The sequence below is a fragment of the Maylandia zebra genome, linkage group LG4 (assembly GCF_041146795.1).
Source record: "Maylandia zebra isolate NMK-2024a linkage group LG4, Mzebra_GT3a, whole genome shotgun sequence".
Classification (NCBI taxonomy): Eukaryota; Metazoa; Chordata; class Actinopteri; order Cichliformes; family Cichlidae; genus Maylandia; species Maylandia zebra.
Genome location: NC_135170.1, coordinates 7,239,301 through 7,256,374, shown reverse-complemented (window position 1 = coordinate 7,256,374; position 17,074 = coordinate 7,239,301). Strand labels below are relative to the sequence as shown.

The window sequence follows — 17,074 nt, the reverse complement described above, 5'->3', positions numbered from 1 at the left end:
GTACACACTGTGCGCTGTCGACCTTATGTGCTCCACAATAATGTTTAATATTTAGTATTTACTGTTATATTCACATAGATCATCGTGATGTTGTTTATTATGTTGCTCTTTTTTTTCTTCTGCTTGTTTTCTCTTTTTTCTTTCTCAGCAGGTGATCCAGGTGATTGATATATGTATTTTTTGTCTACTTATTTTGTTTGTTTTTGTTGTTTGCCCTTTATCCCCTTCCCTCTTCCCCGCTGTTTTTCTTTCCCCCTTTCTTTCTCCCCTTTCTTTTCCCCAGTCAAATCTGTCCTGTATTTAGCAAGTGAAAATAAAATAAAATAAAGAATAAAAGGTGAATCAAATAGACCATTACGGCAAGGCTGGGATGGTCCATTTGGCAAAGTAAATCCGTTGGGCATCTTTCTTTGTCTTTAGACAATAATTCTGATGACAAAAGAGCCAAATGGGACAGGCCAAAAATAAAAAATAAGGTTAACAAATGTACTAAAAAACACTACACACAAACAAAGTTAGAGATTCATTTTACTTTTAGCATCAGTCAACTTTGTAAACATATTTTTACAGATATCACAATAATAATTTTCTAAAACCACCATAACTGCAAAGTGAAAAACCTTGTTTCACAGAGAAAAACAAAACATGTACAAGACATTACACAAAGTCATATAAGCACTGTCAGTATAACATAATAATGCAATAGTGTCATTGCATTTCATTCCTCTGAGGACATGTGAAGTTGCTACATTGAGCCACAAAACATTTACTGTTTAAACCCTGAATTGTTGGATTCTTGAACCCTTTCAATCCCCCTGCTTGGTGCCTCACGGCGGTTGTGATTGCTAAAACAAAAAGACGCATAATAAGCACTTCAAAACCGTCGTAGGATCAGGTTTAGGCTTGAGCTGCTTCCTGTTTGTCACCTTTGTCCCTCCTTTTCAGAACTCTAGTAAAGTGTTGAACATCTGAAGCCAGTGACCATAGCTGGAATGAAAACAGACCTCAGAGGGTTAGAAGCGCTCTTTTTTTTCAATGTCATCAAATGTTTACTCATCAGAGATGATTAGATCAATGGGATTTTCTCTCTAGGTTTGTGCTTAATGTGCTCAAAAAGAAGTCATGCCCCAAATTTGATTGCATCTGTTTTTCTTTTAATAAAATATAAATTTCTTACAAAAACACAATATAAAAAGTTAAATCTGGTGAAATCTGTTCAATTCAAATTTACTTGATTGTTATAGATTCAGTTTATATCAAACATATCAGTTGCATTTTACACAAAATTACTGCAAAAGAATCTTTTATGAGTGTACAATGTAAAACACATTTAGGTCACTGTTGTTGTGAAGCAGCACTTTATGAATAAAACTGAACTGAACTGGATGCTGCAGGTCAGGCCTGTTAGCTGTCAGAGGGCAGGTTTACACGTACTTCTGAGCTGAAGGTTCACAGGTTGACATTTAACTCATACTGGATATTAAAAGGTTGTTTTCATGCAAGTGATGGGGCAGAATCCACCGTTTTTTGTGCAAGAACGTGTGTTACAAATCTGAACACAAAGCTGCACTAGTCTCACTAGTGTTAAGCTCCCCACAGAGAACAGCACTTTAGAGCAGTTGTTGGGATAAGTGAACATGGGGGGACCTCTAGTGTCTCCTCTACAAAATTATATTGAAATAACAGCAATGAGGACTTAGCCCTTGTATGCCTCTCTTGTCAGCAAGGTAACGCAAAAACTACAATTTAATGAACTGTTCAATTTGGTGTGTATCTGGAGTCTCCTCTCAAAGAATAAGTTGGGTACCGGCCTTGAGATTTGTGTATGCACTCTCACAGTGCCCTCTGAGGTAATTCAGTAATCGAGAAATAAAATAAAGCTGGTGTGATGCATGACGTGTGAATTTTAACGGATAACGCATAATACTGGAAACAATGAAGACAGAAAGTCTATATAGGGAGAAAAGAGGGAGAAGGAAGAATTGACAAGGGAAAAGAAGGAAAAAAGACAAAGAGGATGACAGGAAAAGAAATGAGATGAAGCAGAATATTAAAGGGAAAAGAAAGAAAATGAAGGAACAAGAAGAACAAACATGATGAAAAGAGAATGAGAAGAAGGAGAGAAAGAAAGAAAATAAAAAATATCATAATAATCTAATACAGGAAAATTAACTACAAGGAAACAGAGAAAAGGAAGGGAAGGAAAGGTTGAGAGAAAAAAATGAAGAATAATCCCAGAAGGACAGAAAGAAGATGAAAAGAAAGAGAATAAGAGGATGGCGGATGGAAGAAAGAAAACAAAACAGAAGACTAAGACGATGAATGGATAGATTGGGGTGGGATGATGAGAAATTAAAAGAGGACAAACATTGTTTATGTACTTTTTCTCATGCATGGGGGAAGATGTGTCCACCATCTAAATGCTCACCGGGACGCCATCTGAAGCCTTGATGTGTCGGCGGATGACAGCCTTGGCTATTTCCCTGAGGAGAGTGTCCTTGCTGTACTTCATGTTCGCTTTCACCGTCTCCAACAAAAACTCGATTTTCTGCTGGCTGAATGGAAGCTGGAAGGTGGAGAACTCCTTCATCTTTGCTTTGAACTCGTTCTCATCTGGACCAGAAGAGAATTGCTGATGATCATGGCTGACATTATGTGATGTTTTTTTCCTTTTCTCTATGTGTGGTGTGTGTTTGATGAACCTTTGCAGTTCTGCCTGTTGAAGAGTGGCATGTAAAGGATGGTGGGCTCCTTCTTTTTCCCCTTGAAAACATAGCAGGGCCTTGGCCAGTCTTTCTCCTTCAGGAATTTCTCCTCTAACTTTGGGAAAGGTTTCTTCAGTTTGGCTGCATAGTCTCTGGCGAGAATCAGAGTCTGTGTGGAGAATTTCACATTAGTTTTTCCTGAAGCTGTGTGGATACATTTACGTGACATATCACATATGCTCGCACCTTACCCTGAAGGTTTCGTCAGCTCCGTATTCCAGAGCAATAAGGAGGTCAGTGTCTCTCTTTTCTCCCAAGAAGGGGGGGTAGGGCATGTTTATCATCACACCAGCATCTATGAGCTGCAGAAACTCTTTAACTCTAATGCATGATGGCACTCTGACATCTTCCAAAAAACATAAATAACAATATATCATTCAGTTCCCAGTTTTTATCATCTATCAAGCAAAACATAGTACTCTAAAAAATAAATGTATGGTAAAGTTTAAGAACATCAGTCTACCTGGGTATTGGTAGAGGAAGTTTTCAGTTTTGCCCCATTCCAGTTTTTTAATCTGTGTGATGAGTGTTTGTATAAACCAAGAAACTGGGGAAACAAACCAAGCAACATAATGAAGAACTGAAAGCTGCAACTTGCTATCTGCATTTAATACATGCACCACATATGTGACAATCGTGCTCATTTGGAGTCATTTTCTGGTTGTCAGATGGTCATGATCATATCGTAACATCACTCCTGCTTTTGAGCTGCACCGTGGACAACAACAGAGCTCAGGGTATCAACCACACTGCTTATCTCACACCATCTTCTTGAACTAGCCTACCAGAAAGCCAACACAGATTTGTCCTTGGAAAAGTGGGATAAAACAAACTGTAATGTGACCATGGAACAAAAGACACAAACCCATTAACCACAGGTCCTCACAGACCGACTGGATGGTTTCACCATACCAAGCAAGCACACTCATTTGCAGAATTCCTCATTCAAAAACCTGCAGACCAGTTTCTATTTATCATACGTGTATTATGATATAAGTACATATATCTGTGAAGGTTCTCGGTCATCTGGGTCATAAGTCTAAGGAGCTTGGAAAGCAAAGCGTCTGGACTAAGTTTCCTTAAAGATGTTTCACCTCTCATCAGAGAAGTGAAGCACAACATAGAAGAGCCTCTTTGATGGGACAAGACTCGGCTGTCCATCTGCATCTAAAGGTCAAAGGTTCGAGGATGCCAATGTTCACATTTTGGACAGAGAAGACAGACGGTTTGAAAGAGGGCTGAAAGAGGCAATCGATGTCCAGTGTGAACGACCATCTTTGAACAGAGATGGTGGTTTATGACACTAACTGTCTGCCATCGATAATCCAGTTTTGAGATCCTTCCCAGATGCCTTACTCACATCCTGGGCCTTCTGCCCTCAGGAAATCACATGATAGGGTTGGTCAAGGTTTCACAATGGGCCCACCTGAAACCTTGGCTGATTGTGACCTACACCCGTTTTCACACTTTGGCTCGTGTGATTAGGTAGCGGATCAATAAGGGGTCCATGACCCTCTTGGGGACACTCCCACAGGGTTTAAATCTGGGACTCTTCACCAGTTGCTCTTAGAACTGAAGAAGTTCTCGGATGAGAGGTGAAATGTCTTCAAGAAAGCTTAAAGAAGTCCAGACGTTTCTTTCAAAGCTCCTTAGAATATAACTACGTAGTTTCATAGTGGTGACAGTGTTTGAATCTTTTACCAAAACACAAACTACTCACTCATCAGCACTCCATCTTTTGAGCCTCGTACTCTTCTCTTTTTTTTTTTTTGCTTTGCCATCCTAAACATAATTTATAATTCTGCTGCTATATATGCTGAAAAATAAATAGTTACATTTTGTGACAGGCAGTGAGGTCAGGAAATACCCAGCATGCCCCTCTGCCATCACACATTTTAAAGATATTTGAGACTTGTTTAGCCTCTGACCACACATGATAGAAAATGATTATTACAGTAAATATGTCAATTTACGACACAACAACAGCATACAAACCATTGTAATATCAATGCCTGATGAAAATCGGTGTGAATTTGATAGCAGTGTGACTGATTCAGGACATGCAATGTCCCACTGGTATTGATTACATCATATACCTAAAATGCTGACCATTTATACACCATACCACACTTTCTGACCATTGCAGGCAGACAATGTACTGCCAAGACGCTTTCAGTGAACTGCATGGAGCTGTCAGAGTCAATGCATGTCACAGCAGGGGCTCAGTTTTGTATTGGATTTTGACTCGTTTGGATATGTGACTCATAAATGTTCTGTTTTAGTTCCTTACATAAGCTCTCATTCATTTTTTGTTGCACAGGCACATTTTACAATCATTAATGTGCCAGCTTCTGACTGTTTTTTAAAGAAAGTAAGAAGTATATTGTATCTTTAACTCTGGATTTGGTAAAGACCAAAAACAGATGGAAATGCTATATACATAAAACTGAATTGAATTAAAGTAATAGTCACAGCAGACATTGTGCCCATACCGTCTCACTCTCAGCTTTCTTTCTGCTAAAACTGTGTTGATCAACAATAACAAACTTTATATTACTGACCGTAATATCTGGCTGGTCCTTCATCCATATTCTGACTCCACGACTGTAAGGAGGCCAAAGTTTTCTGACACCAGTCCTTAAAGATCACATTATGCAGTTCTAAGAGCTTCATCTCAGATGATGCAGTGTAGTTTATTTTGATGCCCTCTAAAAAATAAGATCATATGTTCACTTTTAGATGAATCGTTTTCACATTAACAGTCAGTATTAACTGAAGCAAACAGTAAAGTGTTTTCTGGACGTCTGTAGATCAGGAGTCTGTTGTTATCACTTGTAACGAGTCCAAAAACTGCAATGGTGGTACTGGTACAATAAAACAGCTTTCAGGTGTTTATCCATCGCTTTTTGTCATAGCTGAAGTTGTCTTGTGGCACATATTATTTGGGCAAACACCAGCAATATAGATGTTTTGGGTTTGTTGTTGACTCTTTAAATTAAATTAATTCAATTTAAATTTAATTTGATCTGGACTGATTTTATGGCACCGGCCAAACTTAATATACTTGTGATAAAACACTGTTTACAGGTTGCTCATGATATTCATATGAAGTGCACACTCAGGATATAACCTCTAAAACATAAACTCGGATTAAAATAATTTCAAATGGAATAAAAAAGCTAGGGTGACCAGAAGGTCCTGGGTTCGAATCCACACTTTCTATGGTCTTACTATGTCTGTGTGGACACTCTCTGGGTACGACGGCTTCCTCCTACAGTCCAAAGACACGCATGGGGTGCACCGGCGATTCTAAAGAAACTCGAGGTGTGAATGTGAACGTGAATAGTTGTCTGTCTCCGTGACCTGCCACACAACTCTGAATTGGATAAAGGAAAGAAAATGGATGGATGATCCAGTTATAGTAACATGTAATGACTGTACCTTTAGTCCAGAGAAACTCCAACGGGTTGTTTTCATCAGTAGCTTCCTTCCCCACTAGAACTGAGCACACACAAACAGTTGTTTAGTTCTACTGTCGCATATTAAATGCATTTAGCAAATGCTTTCTCATAACAAGACACATTCAGATTTCTACCTTTTAACCAGTCAAGAATATAGGTCACCACACTCTCATCGTCTGCTAAAGCACTCCCCACTAAGCCTGCAGAACAGACCAGACACACAAAGGAGACACACTGTGAAAACATTAATATTAATAATAAAAATAGAACAATATACCTATGAGGAAAACTGTAAATAAAAATAATATTAGGGCAAGGGAATAGTGGAAGACATGTCGGAGGTTCTTGGCACTGTACAGCAGTCTGAGGACAGGATTTTGCACGATCCAGTATCATCACATGAGCAGTGCAGTTGTATACAGGTACAGATATTCCTGAGGCTCCACAGAGAGCCACACACAGGTACCTGCATCACACTGACAAGCATCTACTTGTCAGTAGATCTGACAAGTAGATCTAAAAGCATCTTGCATGACCTCTTAACAGCAATAACAAATGTTCATTTAATTATTATTTGATCTCTATTTGAACTGTAAATAACAAAATACATGAATTTAGTGTTTGTTGGCCAAGTGTATTTTGTCTGAGGTTTAAAGTGACAGCTGGTGACCTTTGCAACAATGCTCATGACACAAGATAAAAGTTATTATTATTATTACATTCCTTTGTTTGGCGGAGTTGGTGTTTCTAGCAGACAAAGAGATGGACGCACCTTGCAGCGTGACCATGTCTAGTTCTGGCCCTTTGACGTCAGAACCAGCTCCATGAATTCTGCTGCCCAGGTTTGGAGTGTTAATGAAGAGACCCAGATCTATGAAGCCAGCCTGATGAGGAGTCATCTCAAACCATTTGCCTGAGACAAACACAGAAAAACAGAAGCAAAAAGACTGAGTCAGTGACTCAAAGAAGAGCAATATACACATGAATAACATTTGGAGACGTATGTTTGCGTAATTGTTTGTTTTTAGTACCTTTTTCAGAATCATGTTGCAAGCAGTTTTTGTTCACTGTGCTATAAATGGGATAAGGATTGGTGATGCTTGTGCCATCCTCAGAAAGACTTCGGACATCCAACTGACAAAAACAACGAACCAGATAAATAAATAAATAAATAAACCGTCAACACTAAACTGAGATAAATGAAATAAATATAAAATTAAGACCGGGATGGATCATGTGCTTTAGGAACATAAATTATGAAAACTAACAAGACCTCTCTTATTTGCAGTCTGATAAAACCTTATTGAATTCTTACGTGATATTGCATTTTTCTTGCTGTAACTGCCTAATAACCTAACAATGACCTGAGAGCAATCCACACCAGCTGCATTGCAGAGCATTGCGTCACTTCATACGCATCAGTGATTGCCCCCAGAATGCATTGAACAGACAGAAGAATCAGGAATGACACAGTGGAAAGGATGCAGTAGTATGTATGTCACATGGAGCATGTGATAACATGGTCACAAAGTGAAGATGGGCTTTTTAGCTGGAAAATCACCCTGGACCAGCAGCGGAACTACCTGCTGAACTGGATTCCATCTCACCCGTCACTCCTACTCATTCTTTTTTCCCATGATGATTTTTTTAATGTTAGAAAAGGTTGATTCTGGTTTAGGCTCATACTGACGTTTTGCTCTTCATCTGTTCATCTGTAGAATTTAATTATGGTAATCAAATTATACCAGAGAGGATTTTAGAAGGAAGTCGGTGCATTTTAGGTCATCAGGTGTGTCTTCTGGAATTCTGCTGTAATCTTACTTCCCTGATTTGCATTTGTGTAGCTCGCAGCATTACCCTATACAGTGTAAAGTCTCTGCTTCTCCTGAAGCTTAATTTAGACTTCTGTGTTAAATCTATGATGTAACCTAAGGGCAAGTTATAACAATATTTATGTCTTTTTTAAAGCATCATAATAAAGTGTATTCTTATCATGTTGTGATAGAGCGAGTACACTGACACCTGGTGGTTTAGCGCAGACTTTTAGTATGCTGTATGGAGACACAAGCCTTTCTGTCATTATTAGCATAATGTTTGCATTCATTCATTTATTCAGTTCACAGGCATCCTGCAGTGTTAACCTAAACACATTACCGTGTTTCTGGATTTCCAGAATAAAATGAGTCCAGTTGAGTTCTTTTGGCCTTACCTGTTTCATGATGAAACCAGAGGTTAAGACCCCCCAGATGTCAGTGAGAGAGAAGTGACCATCTTTTGCCCTCTTGGCCAAAAAGATCAGAACATCCGTAAGCCCAATCCCAGGCTTCGACAGCCTGGACACAGCATTGTCCATGTTGGTGCTCCACTGGTGGTCACTGTATAAGGTGGCCATGGACCTGAGGGAAACAGTCAGACCACAAAATACTCAGCCCACGCACATTATAATGAACTATTCAGCCTTCTAGCTAGTAAAGTCTAGCTAACCAGTTATGTATAGCGTGACTCTGTCTGTACTTGTTTACCAGGCAGACCCAGAAACTCCTCCCAGGTAGAGCACAGTGTCCAGCAAACCATCTTTTTCCATCTGAAAGAGGGATCCCATCAGACCCACAGCTGCTCTCTGACCTCCACCTGACCCCAACAGTGCAATGTGAGGAACCATATCCTGGTGAAAAGAGAGAGAAAAACAGGTGGGTGATGGAAAAATAAAGTTACCCAGTGGACAGATGAGACAGTCCAATGAGAATGAAGTGCTCTGTTTGGTCCAGATTTCTCTGATTTCTAATGCGCATGTTATCCTATTTAATAATTCCTGGAAATGGCCAAGCAGACAAGTCAAGAGATCTTAAAGTGATCGGAAATTTATGTCATTGTACTCTAGTTTATATATATGCTGTATATATAAAAAAGCTGAAAAGCTGGCTGGCACTGAAAAATAAGCTACTGACAAAGAAAAAGGGAAGGAAGAAAAAAAGACTTATGACTTATGTATTTGAGAGTTTTCTCACCAGTGTACATGTGAGTCCCAGTTTATTGAGTGATTTCTGAACTACTTGTTTCCTCCTCAGGACAAACTCCTGCTCTCCAGCAGATAAGGACTGTGACTGATGTACATACTTCTGCAACACACAAGGAAGTATTACAGGACGCACATAAGAAAACTTTAAGGTTTGGATCTACAACATAAATATTAACTATGTAAAGTGTCATTTTAAATATACACTTTAAAAGATTTGCCATTTAAAAAAACATGACAAAAAACTAGATAGACATGTGTAAAAACATTGAATTTCTCTTTAATGTTTGACTGTTTCTGGATCTTGACTGTTTCATAACGAACATCATGAGTTACACATCCATTAAAAGCCAAACATCATATCTTTCTATCTCATTCTTGGATTCATAATGCAAACACAACAAGAGCACTCAAACCACTCTGTACATGATTAAATATGAAACATCAGGACTCATAAGACCTGCTTCAGAAGACATTTAGCTTCTGTGGACTGAATGATTTTCTTCACCTTGAACTCTGAAAGAGCTGGATTCTTCTGCTGAGGGACTGTCCACAGGTTCCTCCTGTTGTCCACAGGTAGTCCCATAGATCCCATCATCACAATACAAGCACAGAGCAGACCAGTCGCCCGGCTGGTATATCCACACAACATGGCTGGATGTGGACGGAGCAGACTAAAGATTCTCGTCTAGCTCAGAAGTCCTTTTTATGTCCTGCTATCAGGCAACTTCATGGTAAATTAGAACAATGCTGACGTCAAACAGACATATCAGAAAATGATATGGAGGCAGAACAAGTTGTGTATGTTCACATCTAACTGTCCTTCATATCACTCTAACAGTGCGTTTATCTGCAAAGCAAAACATAACTTTTTTTTCTTGTGTTGTAATTTAAATAAAGCCTTTATTTTGTTGGGTAAAGGTTTTGGAGAAAAAAGTTCTTTAACTATTTTACATTTGAATTTATTCAGTCATTTATAGGCCGGGTTCTGCCTCAAGTTGTTATTCAAAGATTTGTATAGCACTTTTGTCAGACAAAGGTTCACTGCTTCAAACTGAGAAAGAAAAAATATATATAGAAACTGTAATTCAAGCTAAATAAAATATAAAAGAAAGTATATGATTATCTAAAAGCCTGGGTAAAAAATAACATCTTTATGTTTTATGATCTAAACATAACATAGCAGAGTGAATAGTTAAAAGGACAGCATTATACAGAGTAGGTGCTACGGCCTGGAAACCATGGTCTCCATGAGTCTTTAGGTGAGTATGAAGCACGACCTGAAGACCTGACACAGTGAGAGGAGGAATATGTCTGCAATATATGTTAGTGCAAGGCTCTGAAAGTGAAGATGCAAATTTTAAAATGTATTCTAAACTTAACTGAGAGCAAATAAAATGGGAGTAATGTGTGAGCTCCTATTAGTCCTGGTTAAAACTGTTGCTGCAGCATTTTGAACAATTTGAAGGAGATTTTAAGATGTTTTCCTAATACAGAAAAAAGAGAATTACAAACACAATAATCTAAATGAGAGGAAATGAAATCATGGATAACCATTTCCTTTACAGCTTAAGACACAACATCTCTCAGTTGAGCAACATTGTTCAGATGGAGAAAAGGAGAATGAGTCAGCTGCTTACTGAACGCACCCAGAGAGACACAACCATCCAGTACAACACAAAGCTTACTAACAGAAAAAAGACAAAAGAACCTAAGGATCCAACACATGCTTTAATCTTCAAACCGTCAGGAGCAATAAGCAGAATCTCAGCTTTTCTTCATTTAACTGCAAAGAATTTACAGCAGGGTAATCTTTAGTACCTCCAAACACGGTAATACAGTAGAAAGGACATGTGCTTTAAAACAGTAACACAGCTGAATATCATCAGCATAAAAAATTTAGGAAATCTTATGAAAACTTGGCAAATATATAGCAAGCAAAGCAGAGGCCCCTAAGGAGCCCCACAGGGGCCGTTTAGAAGTTTGCAGGTAGTGTGTAGATGAGACTTTTAAAACAATGGTTCAACAGGGACATTCTTGAAAAATGTATCAAAGTTATTAGATACGATCGAACAGAATTAAAACTTTTTCGAAACAATGATTTGGGTAAAATATCTGTAGGACATGACAAAGGTTATCGTTGGTTATCTGCTATGTTCTCCAAAAGAAGCAGAAAAAATAAAGCTTTCCACTATGTTACAAGCCATTAAAAAGAAGGCTAGATGTTGGTGAAACTGCCTGCACATTTTTATTTTCCCTACCAAAATACTGGTATATATGGAGATGTGGGAGTTCAGTTCGATTTATTTACATAGCACCAAAACACAACAATCAAACAACTGCTTTTGACCAAGCACAGCGGGAAGGAAAAACTCCATTTTAACAGGCAGAAACCTCTAGGAGGCTCAGGCATAGCCATTTGCTGAGACTGGTGATGGGAGGAAGACAGGATAGTAGACACACTGTGGAAGACAGACTGAGTTTAATAAAAAAATAATGATTGATTTCAGGGCGGTGTATAAACACATTGTGAGTGAAAAATGTGAGTGAAGAAGAAAAAGTTGACATTTGATTTTACCATAGTATTTCCATATTAGGCAATACTTGTGTAAAAGTCCCACACATGGTAGGAATTAACATTCCTCTGCGTGTTTGGGCTCATTTGACTTCTTGTTCTGCACAGACAAATTTAGCTAGAGGGAAGCTGACAGAAACAAGAAGTTTCCCTGCGGGGTGAATTGAACTTTTTAATTTGAAAAGAAGGTTGGCTTCGCAACATGCAAACAGGACTAACAGGTTTCATGAATGCAGTGGTTTGTCTTTGCTTTGTGAATTCTGTCATTCTTTCACAGGCAGCGGACAACATGGAGGGCAATGTAGCTCTGTCTGAGGTGAGGCATCAATGAGAATAGATTTGAATTGACTATATGTTGCATGGTCTATGTCGTAGTTGAACATCTAAATTATTAAGTTAAAGTGCCATTTAGATCTATTTTGTATTTTTTTAAAAATACAATTCATAACTGTAGTTACTTTACAGACATATGCAGATAATACAAAACATACAAATAATCTGTGATATATTTATATATAAGAAGACTTAAAATAAGGAGCTAGCCTGAAGAATATTAAGTCAACTAGTTATTATTATAGAAATTATGCATTTACAGATGTATATCATTTCTATCCTGGCAAATTTCTATATTGCCTTTTATTAGATTATTCTTATTTCCGTTTATACAGTGTGGATGAACTGAAAGATATTAGCATTCATATATACTATCATAAACATATTCCCTGGGAAATGTGAGGAAAAAGTGAATATGCCTTCTTTATAAGGTTTCATATGATATTACTCTGCTGCAGCATATGAATGTACAATATACAATATGTGTAGCACATTTCAGTGTCTGAGTCAGCTTACCTCTGGGTTGAAGTCAGTGCTTCTCTGTCTTGATTGTTTTTGCAGAGACCTATCCGTCAGTCCCACTCTCTGTGTGCTGGTGAAAAGGAGTATGTTCACAAGAGGAAACAAATAGTTCTGCATTCACTCAACACTCTGGAAATCAACTGTACAGCTGTAAGATAGAAACTGTCTCCTCATCCTTCTGTTTCCCCCCTCCCCTTTCTTTTTTCCCTTTGACTTTAATCTCCAGCTCGACTTACCTCATACATTTTTTTTCACCAAATGTGTGTAGTACTTAAAGTACACTCAACAAAAATATAAACGCAACACCTTTGTTACTGCTCCCATTCCCCATGGGATGGACGTAGAGACCTAAAATTCATTCCAGATACACAATATAACCATCCCTCCCAAACAGTGGTCACAAATCAGTCCAAATGTGTGGTAGTGGGCACATCTGCTATATTGAGATAATCCATCCCACCTCACAGGTGTGCCACATCAGGATGCTGATCTGACATCATGAGTAGTGCACAGGTGTACCTCAGACTGCCCACAACAAAAGGCCACCTTGGAATGTGCAGTTTTGTCTCACAGCAAAATGCCACAGATGCCACAAGCAATGAGGACGCGTGCAATTGGCATGCTGACAGCAGGAATGTCAACCAGATCTGTCGCCCGTGCATTGAATGTTCATTTCTCAACCATAAGCCGTCTCCACAGGCGTTTCAGAGAATATGGCAGCACATCCAACCGGCCTCACAACCGCAGACCTCGTGTAACCACACCAGTCCAGGACCTCCACATCCAGCAGGTTCACCTCCAAGATCGTCTGAGACCAGCCACCCAGACAGCTGCTGGAACAATTGGTTTGCACAACCAAACAATTTCTGCACAAACTGTCTCAGGGACGCTCAACTGCATGCCCGTCGTCCTCATCGGGGTCTTGACCTGACTCCAGCTCGTCGCCGTAACAGACTTGTGTGGGCAAATGCTCACATTCGATGGCGTCTGGCACGTTGGAGAGGTGTGCGCTTCACGGATGAATCATGGTTCACATTGTTCAGGGCAGATGGCAGCTGAGAATGTCCCAGTTCTTGCATTGCCAGCATACTCACCGGACATGTCACCCATTGAGCATGTTCGCGATGTGCTTGACCGGCGTATACGACAGCGTGTACCAGTTCCCACGAATATCCAACAACCTCGCACAGCCATTGAAGTGGAGTGGACCAACATTCCACAGGCCACAATTGACAGACTCCATGCGACGATGTGTTGCACTGCATGAGGCAAATGATGGTCACACCAGATACTGACCGGTTCTGGGTCCCCAGACCCCCAATAGCGCAAAAAACTGCACATTCCAGGGTGGCCTTTTATTGTGGGCAGTATAAGGTACACCTGTGCACTACTCATGATGTCAGATCAGCATCCTGATGTGGCACACCTGTGAGGTGGGATGGATTATCTCAATATAGCAGATGTGCCCACTACCACACATTTGGACTGATTTGTGACCACTGTTTGGGAGGGATGGTTATATTGTGTATCTGGAATGAATTTTAGGTCTCTACGTCCATCCCATGGGGAATGGGAGCAGTAACTAAGGTGTTGCGTTTATATTTTTGTTGAGTGTATATGATAAAGGAAAATACAGTGGGTGATACTGTTGTACTTAAAAGCATGTGATGTCTTTTATAGTAAGGAAAGCAGAGATGATGATGGGAAATGAAGGTGGCTTATTAACAAAACAGCAATATAAATATTAGGTCAACCAGGTGATTTCTCATAAATTCTAATTTGAAAGCATTGGAGCAGCAATGAGAAACCATATGCCAGGCTAGCCAACAAAGCTGCCGACCTCTCAGCTGCACAGCTAAAACGATTGTTAATGGGACCCAGATATGCCCATGAAATTAAGAGATGCTACAGATTCTGAGGGAATTGGAGACAGGAAGATTCAAGCCTGCCTTACAGTCAAGCTAACGTAACTTGGACGTAAGTGAAAAGTTAACACGAGCCAACGATGAGAGAAAGCTTCTGGACAGAACACTTTTTGTAAAGTGATACAAAGAGAGAAACTAATTTATTTTGGTTTTAACTGATATACATTTTTAGATTTCATTGAGCAAGTACTGCTTGCTTTGCTTTCTCTGACAGGACATCACTGGTTAATAGCCTCTTGTTTTCATTGCAAAGTATAGAAACTGTTATGGGTTTTGGTGCGGAGCTTTGGATCCAGTTTTTTTTGGTTTTCTAACCTTGTGTTTTTGTTCATGTCTTGATGAATTATTATAAGCAGTAGCCGTAATAGTTTGAGCTCCCTTAGTGTCACCCTGTCTGTTTGTCCTTCTGTCTGGCGGGCACTATTATCATGTTTAGGCCTAGTTGTGTCCTCCTGTTTCTGTTCTCAGCTGTTTGAATTTGATATCTGGTTTTCTATCATGTCTTTTTGTGGTGTTTACTTCCTTTTTGTGTAATTATCTTCATCTGTGTTAATAGTCGTCAGTATATTTATAGTTCTGTCATTCACTTTTTTAGGATGTGTTTTTAAGCTGTTTTCTCAGCATGCATTTGTTTTTCAATTTGTTTCTTTGCATTTATGTTAGTTTCCTTCTCTGTTGGATTTGTGGACTTCTCCTGTCAGTCTTGTACAGTACCTTTTGTTGTATTTTATAAATGGGCTTCAAAGGGAGAACAACAACAGAGGAATGAGGTTCTTTAGGGTGTAGTTTATATATGGGCTTTAAAAAAACAATTGATGTTTTGGTAAATATGACCAAGTAGTTTTCATACTTCAAGCTAATCAAGCTATAACAGAGAACTGAAAAAACCCAACAAAACCAAACAAACAAAAACATAAAGGAAAAACTAAATTTCTTGAAAGCTTTTCTAGCAGACACCCCTGAAGCCTTGATCTTTTATCTCAATGCACAATGAGTCAGGAATATAATTTACATGCCACATTGCAGTAGTCCATAAAGTGGGCCCACATGCAGACAAAATACTGGGGCAGAGTGACAGCTAGATAAATGGAACGCTAAAAACAAGAAATCAGCAGGAAAAAACACCATAAGGCACAGTAATTCAAGGGTGAAAAGACAACAACACTATATACACACCAGGGAGATAATTAGACACAAACAAACTCAATCAAGGCAAAAATGTATGTAAAGAGAGAAAGTCAGAGGAGTAAAACACAGAGAGAAACACAAGAAACAGTATACAGGAAGAAAACAGGATTCAGTTCCCCACATCGTTTTGTTGGCATTAATTAGAGATGCTATTAGGGGATTTTTTTTGGCTTTAAGCAGAGAACCGCTAGCTGTTTTCCTGTTTGGACATTTTATGACAAACTGAGTTACAGACAGATAGCTGTAGCTTCAGATTTACTATAAAGATGTGAAAGGGTTATTAATTGTTGCATCCAAAAACTGCAGTGCAGCTATCAAATAATATCTCTCCTTCATATTTTCATCCAGGACTCAGTTCCCCACATTGCTCTGTTGGCATCAGGTGGGGGTCAGCGAGCAGCTGTGGGTCTGGTGGGTTCCCTCCATCAAATGGAAAAGGAAGGTCTGCTGGACACACTGCTCTACCTAGGAGGAGTTTCGGGGTCTACATGGTATAAACAATGACACAAACATTAAATATAATTCTTTCTTTACCAGAATATATTATAAAATAGTCATTACAGTGGCCAAGTAGAAACAATATATACAGTGTGTATATGTATATATATATATATATATACACAGTGCATATACATGCATGTTAATTGATATATGGGATGTTTTTCTGTTTATGTTAATTAGCTTTTGGCTTGACGTAATAAGATTTATATTTCTTTTAGATTATTTTGTGATTACCACCTCCATGCACCTAGCACCCCTTTTTGTACCAGTTAGGGTCTAGTTTTAGTATGATTAGTTTTATTGGTTCATTTCTTTGGCTCAGAATGAGCAAAGAGATCCTCAGTTCAATTCAGGATCATTTATTTACTGTCAAATCACAAGCATGTGCTTGTGAAACAGGCTGCAAATGCAACAGAAACCAGCTAAAGAAGTCGTGAAAATATAAAAAGTGAACGAATAATAGTGTTTTATTCTGGTAAAATCACTGATTACAGCAAGACACTAAATCATGGACAGCCTTTTACAAATTTACAGGTTTACAGGTAGACACATCATTATCAAGTCTAACATAAAAAGAAGACAAGAAGAAAAAAAATTAACAAAGGGATCACTACAAGGTGCAATCACCTTATCTGCAACAATTGTTTTCCTATTGACGTCTGTCTTATACACCTGCCTGACTTGGACTTCAGGAAGACCAGGAAACACTTGACCCCTGTTTCAATCCAGGGGGTCAGTGTTGACATTGTGGAGGACTATAAATACCTTGGAGTACACATTGACAATAA

The 17,074-nt window shown here is 38.9% G+C and overlaps 2 protein-coding genes across 4 annotated transcripts in view; one reads left to right on the top strand and one right to left on the bottom strand.

Moving 5' to 3' along the window:
• Positions 1-510: 510 nt before the first annotated feature.
• On the bottom strand, positions 511-12,807 carry LOC101477336 (cytosolic phospholipase A2 gamma). 2 transcript variants are annotated; one of them, XM_076882928.1, is made up of 15 exons: positions 12,667-12,807; positions 9,751-11,704; positions 9,235-9,345; positions 8,749-8,891; positions 8,436-8,622; positions 7,258-7,360; positions 6,999-7,139; positions 6,361-6,426; positions 6,207-6,266; positions 5,327-5,473; positions 3,229-3,312; positions 2,957-3,111; positions 2,703-2,874; positions 2,429-2,613; positions 511-987 (listed from the first exon to the last, which is right to left on the bottom strand). In XM_076882928.1, exons 2-15 carry the CDS (start codon positions 9,892-9,894, stop codon positions 898-900), a joined length of 1,788 nt encoding a protein of 595 aa, XP_076739043.1. In that variant the 5' UTR covers positions 9,895-11,704; positions 12,667-12,807; the 3' UTR covers positions 511-897. The 2 variants fall into 2 exon arrangements, with proteins under 2 accessions (XP_076739043.1, XP_004568660.2); XM_004568603.2 differs by having other exon boundaries at positions 9,751-9,969; positions 12,667-12,794.
• Positions 11,903-17,074, top strand: part of LOC101466951 (cytosolic phospholipase A2 gamma) — a 17,503-nt gene continuing 12,331 nt past the window's right edge. For both annotated transcript variants that reach the window (XM_024802150.2, XM_004568653.6), the window contains exons 1-3: positions 11,903-12,133; positions 12,712-12,822; positions 16,134-16,276. In XM_024802150.2, the coding sequence (XP_024657918.1) occupies positions 12,020-12,133; positions 12,712-12,822; positions 16,134-16,276 (368 nt within the window). In that variant the 5' untranslated portion in view covers positions 11,903-12,019. The remainder of the gene's footprint in view (positions 12,134-12,711; positions 12,823-16,133; positions 16,277-17,074) is intronic.

What these genes read in the sequence shown, in the direction of transcription:
- LOC101477336 (XM_076882928.1), bottom strand. Translation starts at nt 9,894, where the DNA reads ATGTTGTGTGGATATACCAGCCGGGCGACTGGTCTGCTCTGTGCTTGT. An exon ending in CAGCTCTTTCAGAGTTCAAG is followed by an intron (nt 9,346 to 9,750) that starts GTGAAGAAAATC and finishes TGTGTGTTGCAG; the next exon opens with AAGTATGTACATCAGTCACA. An exon ending in GGAGTTTCTCTGGACTAAAG is followed by an intron (nt 5,474 to 6,206) that starts GTACAGTCATTA and finishes CTTATTTTTTAG; the next exon opens with AGGGCATCAAAATAAACTAC.